Source organism: Mirounga angustirostris, unplaced genomic scaffold (assembly GCF_029215605.1).
Source record: "Mirounga angustirostris isolate CCGP_5_RB_7025 unplaced genomic scaffold, mMirAng1.0.hap1 SCAF_11, whole genome shotgun sequence".
Taxonomy (NCBI): domain Eukaryota; kingdom Metazoa; phylum Chordata; class Mammalia; order Carnivora; family Phocidae; genus Mirounga; species Mirounga angustirostris.
The window spans coordinates 62318768-62336548 of NW_026991719.1; the positions used below are offsets into that span (position 1 = coordinate 62318768).

The following is a 17781-nucleotide window of genomic DNA, read 5'->3' on the forward strand; positions in this document are numbered from 1 at the left end:
CAAGAGTCAGCCACCCAACCAGCTGAGCCACCCAGGTGTCCTGGGTAGTATAAACATTTTAATAATATGTGTTTAATAATAGGTGTTCTTCTAATCCATGAGCATGGAATATTTTTCCATTTCTTTGTGTCATCTTCAATTTCTTTCATCGGTGTTTTAGTTTTCAGAGTACAGGTCTTTCACCTCTTTGGTTAGGTTTATTCCTAGGGATATTATTATTTTGGTGAAATTGTAAGTGGGATTATTTTCTTAATTTCTCTTTCTGCTGCTTCATTATTGGTGTGTAGAAATGCAACAGAGTTCTGTAGATTGATTTTATATCCTGCTACTTCAGTGAATTTGTTTATCAGTTCTAGCAGTTGTTTGGTGGAGTCTTTCAGGTTTTCTATATAACTTTCAGATAGTGAAAGTTTTACTTCTTCCTTACCGATTTGGATGCCTTTTATTTCTTTTTGTTGTCTGACTGCTGTGGCTAGGACTTCTAGTACTGTGTTGAATAAAAATGGTTAGAGTGGATAACCTTGTCCTGTTCCTGATTTTAGGGAAGAGCTCTCCGTTTTTCTCTATTAAGGATGATGTTAGCTGTGGGTTTTTCATAAATGGCCTTTATTATGTCGAGGTATATTCTCTCTAACCCTACTTGTTGAGTGTTTTTATCACGAATGGATGTTGTACTTTGTCAAATGCTTTTTCTGCATCTATTGAAATGATGGTATGATTCTTATTCTTTCTCTTATTGATGTGGATTTTTATTTTGTTGTAAGCCATAGCTTTAAAAGAATTCAGAGGAGAATGTTCATAGCTAACTTTGAATTTGTAACCTCAGCTCTGGGAGAGGATTTTTCCTGAACGATTATTATCTTGTTGATGTATGTTGTTGCTTTGGCATCATCATATGCTTTTTCATCTGTTATCATGTCAACTTACCCTTGTTACCATGTTTCCATTGTATTAGGTCAAGTGCCCTTAGGGGCCCATACATTTGAGATAGTGTGAGTAGATGTGCAGTGTAGCCCACACTTGAGAGAGTATGAATGTATATGTACTGTCACTTTGCTCTAGTTGGAAGTAGTTTATTGGTAGCTTGTTTCCTCTGTGTTCCTACAACCCCCTTTTGGATAGAATCTGTTAAACATCTCTCTGTGTATAAATGACACTGCCTCTGCTCTGTGGAATTTGTGTCTATGGCTTTTTTCCAAACTTTAGTGTTCTGTCCCATGTGGCTACCTTTCCTTGTTGGAGAGTTGGGGGAGAACTCCTTAAATCTTGAGATTGAGGGTGGAGGACTCTGTCTTGCTCTAGACCCAGACAATGGAAATAGTTAAGAAGAGTGTGAGATCAGGACATGTGGCCTCTTGGAGGCACTGGAGGGGAATTGTGGGGGAGAGGGGGGTTTTCTTTTAAGGGGATAAAAAACGAAGACTTCTAACTCTGGAACATTTCAGGGAGTTAGATGAGATGGAGGGATTTATGCTTGCCACAGGTCACGGACACCTCCACAGATCATCTAGTTTCCTAGTATTTTTATAAATGGAAATTGGGCCCCATGACAGTTACTGCCTTTTCCCCTTTTCATATGTTGCTTGATCTCCCTTTCTCTCCTTTGTGCTTACACATTCCTGGCCCTTTAGCCAAACCCTTGCCTATGACAGTATTTTAGTTACCAGTTCTCATGGTTCCCTCTGGTTGTTGAGCCTTGGGATAAAAACTCACAGAGCTATGGAATGGGACTTTGTTGGAACAGGTGACTTCTTCTAATTGCACCTGTGCTTCTGGGTCCTCAAAAACAGTGGGTTGGCAGTAATGCAGTGTGGAAGTTTTCCCATTTCTCAGTGACCAGATTGTGAATGTTTCCAAGTGGATTTTTCTGTTATAATGTTACTGTGGTTCTTTGTTTTGAAATAAAAATTCTGAATGTAAAAAAAAAAATAGAACAGGTAGAATCAAAAAACTATGTATCTACTTCATGATATATGGTCATTAGTATAATATAAAAACTTTTTAAAAGATAGAGAGAGCACAAGCAGGGGGAGCAGCAGGCAGAGGGAGAGGGAGAAGCAGGCTCCCCACTGAACAGAGAGCCCGATGCGGGGCTCGATCCCAGGACCCTGGGATCATGACCTGAGCCGAAGGCAGCTGCTTAACCGACTGAGCCACCCAGGCACCCCTAAAAATTTTTTTAAGTGATTCACATTGGCTAATTACACATTGAACAAGAAGATTGCTGAGAAGTATTTTGGAATGTGTATCCCTTAGGGATTTTTCTCATGAGTTCAGGGAGTGCTTAGGAGATTTCCCCTAATACTGTCGGTTGTATTTACTCACACAGCAAATATTCAATGTCACTAAGAGCTGTATACTACCTGATATACTCAGTTCACACTGTTATGTTCAAAAGAATTTTACTGAAATAGGAGTAAGCTTCCTTTGCATGCTGGGTGATTTTTCCATTGTCTTTAAAGTATAGTGTGAAAGGCAGATTTATGGTCCTAGTATACAGAGATTCAAAATTCTTTTTCTTCAGGATCAGATTTGCTGAGAATTAGGTCCCATATTTGCAGCTATTTTTGAAAATCCCTAGTAAAAGCACTCATTCTCAATATAGAGGTAAAAAGCTGACTTTCATGTTCTTTAGATGAACTGCATAGTTTGTAACTCTGGAATCCGCAAAATTGAATTCCTAATTTTAGGACTATGACTTGTTTACCAGTAATGTCGCAATTTCTTATATTCATACAAGAAGAAAAAAGGTGTTTTTTTTTTACTAGTAACCAAATTGTATACATTGGCAGCTAAGTAGGATTATGTGTGACTTGAAAAATGTGGTTTTATTTAAATAGAGTTAAGCTTTGTTCCTTTTGTTTTATACAGCTCTAGATCAATAACCAAAATTCATGCCTTTCTCCTAAAGGGATATAACAGAAGTATCTCCCGAACAGAAACGATAATACGCTTTGCTTTCCAAGCCTCTATCACAGTTCTGTGCATTGCATGCCCCTGTTCACTGGGACTAGCCACTCCGACTGCTGTGATGGTGGGTACAGGAGTAGGCGCTCAAAATGGCATACTAATCAAAGGTGGCGAGCCATTGGAGATGGCTCATAAGGTAAGATAGTTCCCAGAACTAAGAATTGTCCCATCCAAACTGGCAATAGCACCCCTATTGAGAAAGAGAATCCAGAGTTATTTCTACATGGTCCATAAGCCGAGCTTCTTCTGGGACTATCCTGAGGGTTGAGGTAGGAAGGGTGTTATTTTGGTTCCGTTCTGGATTGGTCTTAGTTATCTAAGATCTCTAAAACTACTCCAGGCCTACTTTCTCAGAGCAGACCCTAATGTGGAAAAAGTGGAGTCCTCTTCCAGTTTAGATTAGAAATGTCTTCAGGTCAGGAAGACAGAAGGGGTATTTGCCCAGGAAAAATGTGACCCCATGTTTGTATTCTTCACCGTGAGATGGTGCTTATAGTAACATTGCAGTTTCTTTGCCTTTCCCACTAGCTGACAGTTTGCAGCTATGACTTCAAAAATATAATCTTATCCCTCATCTCTCTCATATTAGGATTTCCAAAACAATTTCAATCAAGGCTACTTGACTTCAACTAAAACCATGTTCCTTCTAATATGTTCTTATTGTGAGGATAATAAACTATATACAGATGCATGTAGTAAACACAGAACACAGCTTAGAACAGATTTGGAACCTCATATAACCAGTGAATACAAGCTGTTAGTGGCTATAGTAATTTTTTATTGACTTTGATATAATTTCAAACTTAAGAATTGAAAGAACAGCATAAAGAACTCCTGTATATCCTTTACTGCAGATATCAGGTTCCTTTCCTAAGAACAAGGACATTCTCTTACATAATCATAGTACAGAGATCAAAATCAAGAAATTGACATTGCTGTAATACTGTTATCTAACCATGAGTCCATATTCCAGTTTCCTCAGTTGTTTCCATAGTACTCTTTATAGCTATTTTTTCTCTTGTTCAGAATTATGCTTTGTATTTCATTATTATATCTCTTTTCATCTTGGTTCCTCAAGCTATTCATTTTTCAAGGTTTGTATTCCAATTTTACTGTGGGGTGACTGTGTTCTCTAAGTCCAGATTCTTCCTTTTTCCTGTCTGGGCTCAATTTCCCTCATGGGTTCACTGAGCTGTCTCTTCTCAGGCCAAGCTTCTCATCTAGACCCAATAAAGTCAAAGCAAACCAGTGCTTATCTGGTGCTCACTTCAACTTAATTACTTACCTTTCTCTTATAATCATATGCCTACTGCCCAGATTTCCACTACAGTTCTGGAATTCATTAGTATTGAAAGCTTTTCTCTTTCCCTGAGGCAGAGTCAATTCTTAAGTACTTATTAACAGTCAACTATTAACAATTAGCTCTAGTTGTTTAACATATATTCACAGTATGGTTGAACATTTGCAAGGGAGGGCTATTAGATGTAACTTAGAGTATCTTTTCCCTTATTCTCCCTTACTTTTGCTCACTCAAAGACAGTTCAACTCCAATTAAGTCAAAGGTCAATTTATTAAGAAACAAAATATTCATCTGTCAAAGTAAACCTATTTCTTATTTTTGGAAAGGTAGTATTAAGGACTATCAAGTCATATAGGTGCAGTGTATTTTAATTTTCTTACAGGTGAAGGTAGTGGTGTTTGATAAGACTGGAACCATTACCCATGGAACCCCAGTAGTGAACCAAGTAAAGGTTCTAGTGGAAAGTAACAGAATATCACGCAGTAAGATCCTGGCCATCGTGGGAACTGCTGAAAGTAACAGTGAACACCCTCTAGGAGCAGCCATAACCAAGTACTGCAAGCAGGTACAATTTTTCCTTTGTTTATTAATGTAGTTGTCCTCTACAGGAATTACACAGACCAAATCCAAACTGGCGTTTGTGATTTACATATATAGTTGGTAGGAGGCTCGGGAGACTTGTATTTTCTCAATTTATTTTAGAATATGTGTTAGTTTCTTTATACAGAAGAGTATAAAGATGAAAGCAGAAATTAACTATAATTTTATCACACGGATAACCCCTGTTGACTAAAAAATTAAAACGTAATGCATACAGAGAGTTACATAATGAAAAAGGAAAGCCTCATTCCCTGCCCCCTTTCATAATTCCTCTCTCTAGAGTTTAACAAGTGTTAATCTGTTAGCAGTCTTTTAAAATACAGTAGTCTCTCCTTATCTGCAGGGGATATGTTCCAAGACCCAAGTGGATGCTTGAAACTGCAGAGTACTGAACCCTATATATACTATGTTTTCTCCTATACATACATACCTATGATAAAGTTTAATTTATAAATTAGTCAAGAGATTATAATGTATGTTATATTTTATTAATACTAATTTAAAATATCACAAATTATATTATTAAAATTAATTAATTTAAATATCAATGTAAATTAATTTACAAATTAATTTATAAATTAGTAAGATATTAACAACAATAACTATTAATAATATAGAATAATTATAACAATATACTGTAATAAAAGTTATGTGACTATGGTCTTTCTCTCTCTCTCAAAATTCCTTATTGTACTGTACTCACCCTTCTTGTGATGATGTGAGATGGTAAAATGCCTGTGTGATGAGATGAAATGAGATGAATGATGTAGGCATTGTGACTTGGTGCTAGGCTACAGTCAACCTTCTGACACTATGTCAGAAAGAGGATCATCTGCTTCCAGACCACAGTTGACCACGAGTAACTGAAACCAAGGAAAGTGAAACCGTGGATGGGGGAGGGAGGACTACTGTAACAGCTTTACTGAGATACAATTCACATACTCTAAAGTTCATTATAAATTGTACAATTCAGTCATTTTTAGTATAGTCCCAAAAGTGTGCATTTGTTAACTATTTTAAATACATATCTGAACATATATGCATTTATTACGTTTTAGACTTCATGTAGAAAGGTCACACAGTGACCAATCTTTGGTACCTTTTTTTTTTATTTTATTGAATGATTTTTCCATATTAAGACATATAGATCTGCCTCATTATATTTAATGGCTATATTGTGTTCTACTGTATGATTGTTTTTTTTTTTGTCTCTTAGAGTGTACGGTTAATGTTCTTGTCAGCTTTTGCAAGTTTATATTTATGTTAAATGCCTATCAATGCGATTGCTAGATCAAAGGATACATGCAGTTAAATTCTGATGAATATTACCAATGCCCACATAGCAAATATTACCAATACCCATGTGAAGGGTTGTACCAGTTTATACTTTCACCAAAAGTTATTAGTGCTCATTTCCCCACATTCTTACTTTATTTTTTCCAATTTAATAAATAAAAAAATATTTACTCATTGATGATTTGCTTTGCATTTCCATAATTATAAATTGGGTTAAACATCTTTTCATTGGCCATTTGAATTTCTTTTTCTGTAACTTTTCTGCTTGTATCCTTTGCCTGTTTTTTTCATAGGATTGTTTACCTTTTTTTTTCACTGATTTGTGTAAGTTCTTTGTAAATTATCTCATAATTTTACAGTTATGATGTGGCAATTCCTATCATTGGTGTTCTTTCCTTTTTACCAATTTACTATTTTATTGACCTGGCTTCTTTACACCCAAACCAAACAACAGAGAGGATGAAGATATAAAGAGCCAGGAAACAATGATGGCCACCAAAATTCTTTGGCTTACTAAGGACACAGAATCATACTAGAGAGGCACTCTGGTAACTAAAGGCCCTGTTCTTTGTTACCCTTTGCCCTGTACTGAATAGAAAATCTGACTTGACAGTAGAATTAAATATTTAACTTGTAATTCTCTACTGGAAAGGGCAGAGAATACTGGTAAAGCTTCCATGTTTTCTTTCTCTAAACTTGGTATAAATTTTAGAGAGTGCGATTAAAATAAACAATTCTGATGTTTTGTTCTAAACATTTAGAATTAACCGGGCATGCAGCATGTGTCTAAACATTTAGAATTAACCAGCAGTAATCCTTGATTGTGCTGTTGATGACCTTGGATTGTTAGAACAGCAGAAGAAATCCTTCTGTTTCTATTTGTTAGGAGCTGGACACTGAAACCTTGGGTACCTGCGTAGATTTCCAGGTTGTGCCAGGCTGTGGTATTAGCTGTAAAGTCATCAATATTGAAGGCTTGCTACATAAGAATAACTGGAAGATAGAGGAAAATAATATTAAAAATGCATCCCTGGTTCAAATTGGTGCAAGTAATGAACAGTCATCAACTTCATCTTCCATGATTATTGATGCCCAGCTCTCAAGTAAGCTAATTTTCTTCATAGTACCAATTATGGGACAAATATTAACAGATGTCTACCTTTATAATCCTGAACTGTTAGATAGGAAACAAAAATTGGCATCATGGTTTCATTCTGTCAAATAATTTTACCATAGGCCTTCTGGTCACTTCACTTGAGTTACTCAAGAACATTTCCCAACTGTGCTGCTCCTTGATTCTACCATAGGGTGCTGAATTCTAGTCGTAGCTGATCTTCCATATTAGTTCAGCTATCTTTCTTTTATTTCTTACCACAGCTACTCTAAACCTTTTATATCTTTTACGAGATACCGTGGCCTTCTCCCTTGTTCCCTAAGCAAGTTATCAGGTTTATTTTTCACATGGAAAATTAAGGTTCTCAGACATTTGGTCTGTCAACTTTTTGCCAAGCATGATTCCTTTTTCAGGAGAAGAGGTATCCCTCATCCTGCATAATGAATCCCATCATCTTTGCTCTAGATCCCACCCTCTCTTGATTCTTCAGGGACCTTACTCTGTTACATCCCCTCGCTTCTTTATTTTCCCACTCTCTTTACTAGCTCCTTCTGCTAAACATACAAACATTTCTTCCATCACTATCACTGTAATCCCTTTTAGACTGTATCCTGTCTCTTTTTTTCCTTTATATCTAAGCTTCTAGAAAGAGTAGTCTAGGTTTGCTGAATTCACTTATTCACCACACAGCCTGGCTTCTGCCCCATCCATATTACTGAAACTGTTTTTTCTAAGTGCATTGATGACCTTGTTCAGTACTCACTCCAGTGGTTTCTTCTCAGTCTGCATCCTGCATGACCTCAAATGCCCAAGGCATTTGAGAATGTTGACCATTTCTTCCTTCCTAAAGCTCTTTCTTTTAATTTCATGACCATTCATTCTCTAAATTATCCTCTTACCTACCTGGCTGTTGCTTCCAATCCTCCTCTGATTCCTCTTTTCTCCTGCTCTCAAATGTTGGGTATCCCCAGGGTTTTGTTCTTTGTCTTTTTCTCATTTTATATACTCTCTGTACAATTTCCTTCATGTCTATTGCTTGTTCTGCCATCTGTAGGCTTCTACTGGCACTCCAAAATCCACATCTCTAGCCAAGGCCTGTTTTCTGAGTTTCTGGTTTGTCTATCCATCTGCCCCAAAACATAATATACCCACCTAAGTGTTCTAGCACCTCCCTACCCATTTGTGCTTGAGTGATTTTGCTAACCTGCAAATATGATTATATAACTGTCTGACTAGTACCTTTTATTATAGTGGTTTATAATTTATTTTTGAATCATGAACCTTTGGAGGAATGTGATAAAAGTTATGCCCACCCCTCAGAAAATTTTTGTTTTGGAGGTTTGCTTGTATCCTAAACCCTATCAGTTCGATTCTGTTAGGGATCCTGGCTTGCTGGCTGTCTCCTGTGGGACTTAAGACCAGTCTCTCTAGACTTTGTTCCAGGTCCGTTCCCCATGATATGTCTCCTGCCTGCCTACATCACCCATTTTGTCTTTTTCCACTGACCTCCATGTACTCTGTGTTCCATTCATATGGAACTACTTACAGTTCCTTTTTACATTGTGTTGTTTCATGCTTATTAGATCATTTCATTCACTGTTTCCTCTGGGTAATGTTGTCTACAGTGGCATCTACCTCATGAACTTATTTTCATTTTTCAAAAGTCAGCTCACATATCTCTTCAGTGAAGCCTTTGCTGACTGACATGTATAGGCAGAGATATTTGCTCTTCTTTTTAAATCATAACTGTACTTAATCTCTGTGTTTTTGTGCTAGGTACACTGCATGATAATACTTTATTTACCTGATTCTACCAACAATTTATTATTTGTGAACTTCCAGTACCAAGCACTGACACATAGTAATTTTGTTCATTTGACACCTTTTATTAAGCACTGTTCAAGACCCTAAAGAATCAACAGCAGAATAGACAAAGTCACTATCTTTTGGAACTTATTTTCCTGGTGGGAGAACACAAAACAGTGAGCAAAGAGATAAGAAAATATAATATGTCTGATGGAGATAGTGCTGTAGAGGAAAATAAAGAAGGGTAGAGGGGTATAGGGAATGCTGTGAGTATTGGGTCCTATTTTACATAGGATGATCAGGGTAGTCCTCAGGTTCAAAAACCTGAGAAGGGGGAGGGAGAAAGCTATGTGAATATCTGTGACAAGAGCATTCCAGGTAGGAGGGATGTTAAGTACCCAAGCCTAGTTTGAGGAACAACAAGGAGAACAGTGTGCCTGGAGCAGAGTAAATGAGTGGGAAGGGGGTAAGAGATAAGGTTAGAGAGTAGTACAGGACTAGATTATGTAAGGACATTGAAAGAATTTTGGCTTTTACCCTTGAGATGGGAAGCCATTGGAGAGTTTTGTGCATAGGAGTGACAGAATCCAACTTAATGTTTTATAAGTATTACCCTGGCTGCTGTGATAAAAATACACTCTTGGAGCAATAGGGGGAAGGACAGAAGCAGGGAGATGAGTTAGTAGGCTGTTGCCATAATCCAGGTGAAAGATAAGAATGGTTTGGACCAATGTGGTAGCAGTAGAGATCATAAGAAGTGGTCAGAATCTGAATGTGTTTTGAAGGGAGAGCTGGCTGACAAATTTTCTCACAGATTGGATGTGGGGTATGGGAGAAACAGGAGTCAAGAATTATGCCAAGGTTTGTGGCCTAAACATTTTAGGAGGATGAAGTTACCATTTAAGTAGAATGGGGAAGACCATTGGAAGGGCAATATTGAGGAGAACTGATCAGGAGATCAGTTTTTTACATGTTAAATTTGAGTGCCTATTAGATAGTCAAGTGCCATATAAGTGGAAATAACAAGTAGGCAGTTGGCTGCACAAGTCTGCAGTTCAAGGAAACAGAGTAGGTTGGAGACATAGATTTGGTAGTCGTCCACCTATAGATCTGGGCCTTCCAGTATGATAGCCATTCATTACATGTGACTACTTAAACTTAAATTATTTAAATTTAATTTAAAATTCAGGGGCACCTGGCTGGCTCAGTCGGAAGAGCATGTGACTCTTGATCTTGGGGTCATGAGTTTGAGCCCCACGTTGGGTGTAGAGATTACTTAAAAGAAATACATAAGTAAACTTAAAAAAAATAAATTTAATTTAAAGTTCAGCCCTTCAGCCATACTAGCCACATTTCACTGCTCTATAGCCACATGTTGCTAGTGGCTACTGTATTAAACCGCAGATACAGAACATTTCCAAATCTTGTTGGACAAAGCTGGTATAGATTGTATTTAAAGATATGAGACTGGATAAGATCACCAAGGAGTGAGAGTAGATGGGGGGGGGGAATGGTTTAAGGATTGAGCCCTACAATACGATAAGTTAAGAGATCAGGGAGATCAGCAAAGAAGACTGAGAAGAAGTGGTAAGTGAAGAGGTAACTCATAAGAATTTGGTGTCCTAGAAGCCAAGGAAAGAAAGTATTTCAAGAAGGAGAGAGCGATCAACTGTGTTAAATGCTGCTAATAAGGCAAGTAAGATGAGGAACAATAATTAGCCATTAGGTTTATGAAAGTAAAGGTCACTGGCATACTGTGTGAACAACTCTTTGGAGTAGTAGAGACAAAAGCTTTATTGGAGTGGGTTCACAAAAGAATTTGGGAAGATATGAATTGGAGATAGTCAATAGAGACAACACTTCCAAGAAGTTTTGCTGTGTATAGAAACAGAAATTTGGGGCAGTAGTAAAGAGTTAAGTGAGATCAAGAGAGGTTTTTTTGTTTTGTTTTGTTTTGTTTTTAAAGATAGGACTATGTGCAACAGAGATAGAAAATGTGATTATGCAGGAGAAAGAGGAGAGAATTGTAGGAGAGATGTTCTAGAATAAGCAAAGGAAGGGGGTCTAGTACGTAAGTGGAGAGGTTGGTCTTAAATAGGAGCAGGGGCCGTTTAGAATAGAAGAGAAGCTAGATTGGTGTGTACGTAGGCACAGGCAGCTGGTTAGCTGTGGCAGTGAGAGCTTGAAGTTCTCTTCTGATTGCTTTTAATTCTTTCTGAAGTAGGAAGCAGATTCATCATCTGGCCATAGATGAGGGTGGGAGAAGAGAAGGTACAAAATAGCCCTCTAGAAGGAACGGAAAATGAATGGACTGGGGAAGTGTAGAATTGCCAGACAACTCTAAGGACTTGCGTAAAGTTAGTGGTCACATGTTTAAAATGAGTCATCAGTGGAGGCACCTGGGTCGCTCAGTCAGTTAAGCGGCTGCTTTCAGCTCAGGTCATGATCCCAGGGTCCTGGGATTGAGCCCCGTGTTGGGCTCCCTGCTCAGTGGGGAACCTGCTTCTGCCCCTCTCCCCTGCTCATGCTCACTCTCAGTCTCTCTCTGTCTTTTTTTTTTTTTTTAAGATTTTATTTATTTATTTGAGAGAGAGAGAATGAGACACAGAGAGCATGAGAGGGAGGAGGGTCAGAGGGAGAAGCAGACTCCCTGCCAAGCAGGGAGCCCGATGCGGGACTCGATCCTGGGACTCCAGGATCATGACCTGAGCCGAAGGCAGTCACTTAACCAACTGAGCCACCCAGGCGCCCCTGGTCTCTCTCTGTCTTAAATAAATAAAAAAAAAATAAAAAATAAAATGAGACATCAGTATAGTTGTATGTTTCCATCCAACTACTACTACTACAATCAGCTACTGATGCACAATAAATATTTTGGATTTAATTCATTTGTGTGGAAGATCAAAGGGAAAGCTTCACCAAGAAAGAAGCATTTGAACTGGCTCTTGAAGAATATGATGGAGTTTGATAACTGGAGAGGAGGGGTAAGGACATTCCAGGTGGAGACAGCAACATGTGCAAAGGCCCAAAAGCATAGAAGAGCAAAGTATGTTCCTTGAAAATTTGGAAATCACTGTTGTAGGCTGTGGTCTACCAAAAATACAACATAGTGACTGTGTAAGGTTAGACAGGAAGAACATACCTCACAGGGTTGTTATAAATATTAAACGATCTCACTAAATGTTCTTTCTGTACTTTATTTCAGATGCTCTTAATGCCCAGCAGTACAAAGTCCTCATTGGTAACCGGGAGTGGATGACTAGAAATGGTCTTGTTATTAACAATGATGTAGATGATTCCATGACTGAACATGAAAAAAAAGGTCGGACTGCTGTATTGGTGGCAGTTGATGGTAAGGTTTTCCATAAGTACACTGTGACTCAATGTTGTGATCTCAGTAATTATTTTATGTATATTTTTGAGAGACTTCTGAACTTGAGGGCTTTTGAAAAGCAGCCTGAATGCAAAGTGAAAATGTTAGCAATACCTAATTGTTACTGATTAATTTAGAATTCTCTTGCATTTGCCTGGCTTTGTTATTTTCCTCCCTAACCTATGTTTTTGTAAAAAAGCTAATCAATAGTTGCGTATAACACCCAGTGCTCATCACCACACATGCTCTCCCTAATACCCATCACCCGGTGTTATAAGCAACTAATGAATCGTTGAACACTACATCAAAAACTAATGATGTACTCTATGCTGGCTAATTGAACATAATAATAATAAAAATAAATAAAAAGTAAAAAGTAAAAATAAATAAAATAAATAAATAAAATTTTGTTTTTAGTGATTGCCTCTCCCCCCAAAATAAAAAAGCTAATCAAAGATTTTTTTAAAACCTAAAAATAACATAACATTAAAGTAATAACAAATAAAAGAATATCTATAATCTCATCATCCTAACTCAATGTCAGTTTTAATTGCATGTATTCCATTTCTGGTTTTTTTTGTATATATATGCTATATACAATATAATATATGTACAGAATTATAATACTAGTATATATACTCTTTTTAAGTGGGTGTATTCTGCATATAAATTTTACCTCAATAAAGTTGAATAAAAATTTAAAATCCCTTATACACCTATTATATTTTGCTTTATTCCTTTATTTGCTATACTCATAAATATTTTCTAATTTTAATTCTGCATAATTTATTATATATTGTAACTAAGGTAATAATTCCCTTGTTGGAAATTTAAACTATTCTTAATATTTCATTATTATAAATAACACTATGATAAACATCTATGAGGTTTTAGGTGCTTTCTTTTGTTAAATTATTTCTTGGGTAAATTTCTAGCTGTGAGATTAATTAGTCAACATTTATAATGCTTGCTAAGCATGAAGGCAGTATCTTAACTATGACATTTTTAGGTTCAGGAAGAAGCAGAACATACCATTTACTTTTGTTTTTATTTTTTAATTTTTTTTAATTATTAAAATATTTTATTTATTTATTTGACACAGAGAGACACAGCGAGAGAGGGAACACAGCAGGGGGAGTAGGAGAGGGAGAAGCAGGCTTCCCGCCGAGCAGGGAGCCCGATGCGGGGCTTGATCCCAGGACCCTGGGATCATGACCTGAGCCGAAGGCAGGCGCTTAACTGCCTGAGCCACCCAGGTGCCCCTTACTCTTGTTTTTAAAATAAAATAACTACTTGCAGTGATTTCTTTCCCCAGTATAAAATGCCAGTTTTCAAAAATTGACAAGAAACGTTGGAGAGGTTGTGGAGAAAGGGGAACCCTCTTACACTGTTGGTGGGAATGCAAGTTGGTACAGCCACTTTGGAAAACAGTGTGGAGGTGCCTCAAAAAATTAAAAATAGAGCTACCCTCTGACCCAGCAATTGCACTACTGGGTATTTACCCCAAAGACACAGATGTAGTGAAAAGAAGGGCCATATGCACCCCAATGTTCATAGCAACAATGTCCGCAATAGCCAAACCATGGAAAGAGCCAAGATGCCCTTCAGCAGACAAATGGATAAAGATGTGGTCCAGATATACAATGGAATACTACTCAGCCATCAGAAAGGATGAATACCCAACTTTTACATCAACATGGATGGGACTGGAGGAGATTATGCTAAGTGAAATAAGTCAAGCAGAGAAAGTCAATTATCATATGGTTTCACTTATTTGTGGAACATAAGGAATAGCATGGAGGACATTAGGAGAAGGAAGGGAAAAATGAAGGGGGGAATCAGAGGGGGAGACGAACCATGAGAGACCGTGGACTCCGAGAAACAATCTGAGGGTTTCAGAGGGGACGGGGGTGTGGGGATGGGTTAGCCCAGTGGTGGGTATTAAGTAGGGCATGTATTGCATGGAGCACTGGGTGTTATACAAAAACAATGAATCATGGAACACTACATCAAAAACTAACGATGTACTGTATGGGGACTAACATAACAATAAAATAAAATTAAATTTAAAAAAATTAAAAAATAAAAATTAAAAAAATAAATGCCAGGGGCGCCTGGGTGGCTCAGCCGTTAAGCGTCTGCCTTTGGCTCAGGTCACGATCCCAGAGTCCTGGGATCGAGCCCCGCATTGGGCTCCCTGCTTGGTGGGAAGCCTGCTTCTCCCTCTCCCACTCCCCCTGCTTGTGTTCCCTCTCTCGCTGTGTCTCTCTCTGTCAAATTAAAAAAAAAAAAAAATCTTTAAAAAATAAAAATAAAAATAAATGCCAGTTTGGCCTCAATCCACCCCCTTCACCTTAAAAAGAAAAAAAGGTATTAGTTTTCAGTTTCATTTGCCTTTAAATGAACTAAAGTGTTTGGAACTATTGACCAATACTTCTCAAAGGAAAAAAAAAGAGTCTTTTAGTATCCAATAAGATCTCTCTTTCAACTTTCCAATTACTACTTTCATTAGTAACCCCTACCTCACTCTGAAATTTTCATAACTCAATATGGAGGTTTGTCACAGATTTTGTGGAATACAGCCTATGTGGGCTTGGAGACATTTTGAATTAAGCTTAAGCCCTGAACAGCTTTGCTTAACAAAATTAATTTCCTTCTCCAGTTTTAAGTTAGAGTATTATTCCTGCTCTCAGCATATTCCAAACTCTCTTATTTTCTGATACCTCCTATATTAGATGAGCTGTGTGGCTTGATAGCCATCGCTGACACAGTGAAGCCTGAAGCAGAATTGGCTGTCCACATTTTGAAATCTATGGGCTTAGAAGTAGTTCTAATGACTGGAGACAACAGTAAAACAGCTCGATCTATTGCTTCTCAGGTAATTGGTTTACTTAGTGGTTGGGGTGGGGGGTATGTGGTGACTTCTAATTCCTCATATACATTTTGCTTCTTGCTTTCAAGTGCTAAAGATTCATATTACCTATTATTTTCCTTATCACGGAGTATCGATACCTGGTTCTTTAAAGAACAGTTGGCGTGCTATGTTGGAAGGAGTTTGGACTTTGTGTTACTCTTATAACTAAAAAAACCATTTACTTAATTCATGAAATGCTTCAGTGACACCCTACACTAGTTTCTGTTGATACTTCCTTAGAAATGTTGCTCCTATTCTTTACCAGTGCTGCCAGCCTAAGCCAGGCTCTCAGGTGCCCAATCTCTCCTGCCTAAATTACAGCAAAAGCTCCAGGCACTTCCCTCTCTAGTCCATCCTGAACATCACTGGTGGAACCATCGCCTAATGCACCAGTTTGACATATTTTTCTGCTCCTGACCCCCACATTTGCCTTATCTACAAAACTTTTCTCATACTAGTCTTTTCTTTTCTTTTTTTTTTTTTTTTAAAGATTTTATTTATTTATTTGACAGAGAGAGAGATAGCGAGAGAGGGAACACAAGCAGGGGGGAGTGGGAGAGGGAGAAGCAGGCCTCCCGCGGAGCAGAGAGCCCGATGTGGGACTCAATCCCAAGACCCAGGAATCATGACCTGAGCCGAAGGCAGACGCTTAACGACTGAGCCACCCAGGTGCCCCTCATACTAGTCTTTTCTACTTCAGAATGCCTCCTCCTTCTTCTATTAAATAACACAAGTAATATATGAGTACATTATAAAAAATGCAGAAGGATATAAAATAAAAAGTTTAAGTTACCCTTTTCCCAAGCTCCCTGTCCAGTCCTATCCCCAATTTTTCGTAGGCATTTGTGTTCATATGCAAATGTATAGTTCTGGTATTTTCAACATAAATTACATCATTTTTCTAATGATTGTTCATTCAGGAGTTTGCTTTTTATTTTTTATTTATTTTATTTTTTAAAGGATTTTATTTATTTGAGAGAGAGAGTAGGAGCAGGGGGGCAGGGCAGAGGCAGAGGGAGAAGCACACTCCCTATTAAGCAGGGAGCCCAATGCGGGACTCGATCCCAGGACCCTGGGATCATGATCTGAGCTGAAGGCAAATGCTTAACCAACTGAGCCACCCAGATGCCCCAGCTGTTTGCTTTGGAGCTTTGTCCATAGCTGAACATACAAAGTTATTTTAGCCTTTCAACATTACTACATGGAATTCTATGGTATGGATGTATCATAATTTACTTAAACATTCCTCTAATGATGGGTATTTAGGTGGTTTTGAAAATTTTGTTACAAACAGGCAGTGATATAAATCTTTGGACATACATCTTTTTTGGGGGGTGGTTTTCACAGAGCTTTCATTTTTTATTTATTTTTAAAATTTTTATTTTAGTTCCAGTATAGTTAACATACAGTGTTAGATTAGACTCAGGTGTACAACATAGTGATTCAACAGTCCTATACATTACTCAGTGCTCATCATGATAAGTGTACTCTTAATCCCCTTCACCTAGTTTATCCATCCTCCCACCTAACTATAGTTAAAGAGTCTGGTTTTGGCTTGTCTGTCTGTCTTCCCTTGTTCATTTGTTTTGTTTCTTAAATTCCACATATGAGTGAAATCATATGGTATTTGTCTTTCTCTGACTGACTTATTTCATTAGCATTATACCCTCTAGATCCATCCATGTTGTTGCAAATGGCAAGATTTCATTCTTTTTTATGATTGAGTAATATTCCATTGTATATATATACTACATATTCTTTATCCATTCATCTGTCAGTGGACACTTGGACTGCTTCCATATCGTGGCTATTGTAAATAATGCTACAATAAACATAGCAGTGCATATATCTTTTTGAATTAGTGTTTTCATATTCTTTGTGTGAATACCCAGTATTGGAATTACTGGATCAAACAGTAGTTCTATTTTTAGCCTTTTGAGGAACCTCCATACAGTTTTCCAGAGTGGCTGCACCAGTTTGCATTCCCCACAACAGTGCCTGAGGGTTCCCTTTTTTCCACATCCTTGCTAGCACCTGTTTCTTGAGTTTTTGATTTTAGCCATTCTGACAGGTGTAAGGTGATATCTCATTATGGTTTTGATTTGCATTTCCCTCATGATGAATAATGTTGAGCATCTTTTCACGTGTCTGTTGGCCAACCTATATATCTTCTTTGGAGAAGTGTCTGTTCATGTCTTCTGTCCATTTCTTGACTGGATTTTTTGTTTTTTGAGTGTTGAGTTTGGTAAGTTCTTTATATATTTTGGATACCAACCCTTTATCAGATATGTCATATGCAAATGTCTTCTCCCATTCTGTAGGTTGCTTTTTAGTTTTATTGATTGTTTCCTTCGCTGTGCAGAAGCTTTTTATTTTGATGTTATCCCAATAGTTTATTTTTGCGTTTG

At 37.6% G+C, this 17781-nt stretch overlaps 1 protein-coding gene across 3 annotated transcripts in view; it reads left to right on the plus strand.

Annotated features, from left to right (window-relative positions):
- ATP7A (ATPase copper transporting alpha) overlaps positions 1–17781 on the plus strand; it is a 43935-nt gene that overhangs the window by 15257 nt on the left and 10897 nt on the right. For 2 of the 3 annotated variants that reach the window (XM_064574285.1, XM_064574287.1), the window contains exons 9-13: positions 2912–3106; positions 4653–4835; positions 7053–7269; positions 12292–12438; positions 15195–15337. In XM_064574285.1, coding sequence (XP_064430355.1) covers positions 2912–3106; positions 4653–4835; positions 7053–7269; positions 12292–12438; positions 15195–15337 — 885 coding nt within the window. The remainder of the gene's footprint in view (positions 1–2911; positions 3107–4652; positions 4836–7052; positions 7270–12291; positions 12439–15194; positions 15338–17781) is intronic. The other variant, XM_064574286.1, reaches the window with a different exon arrangement.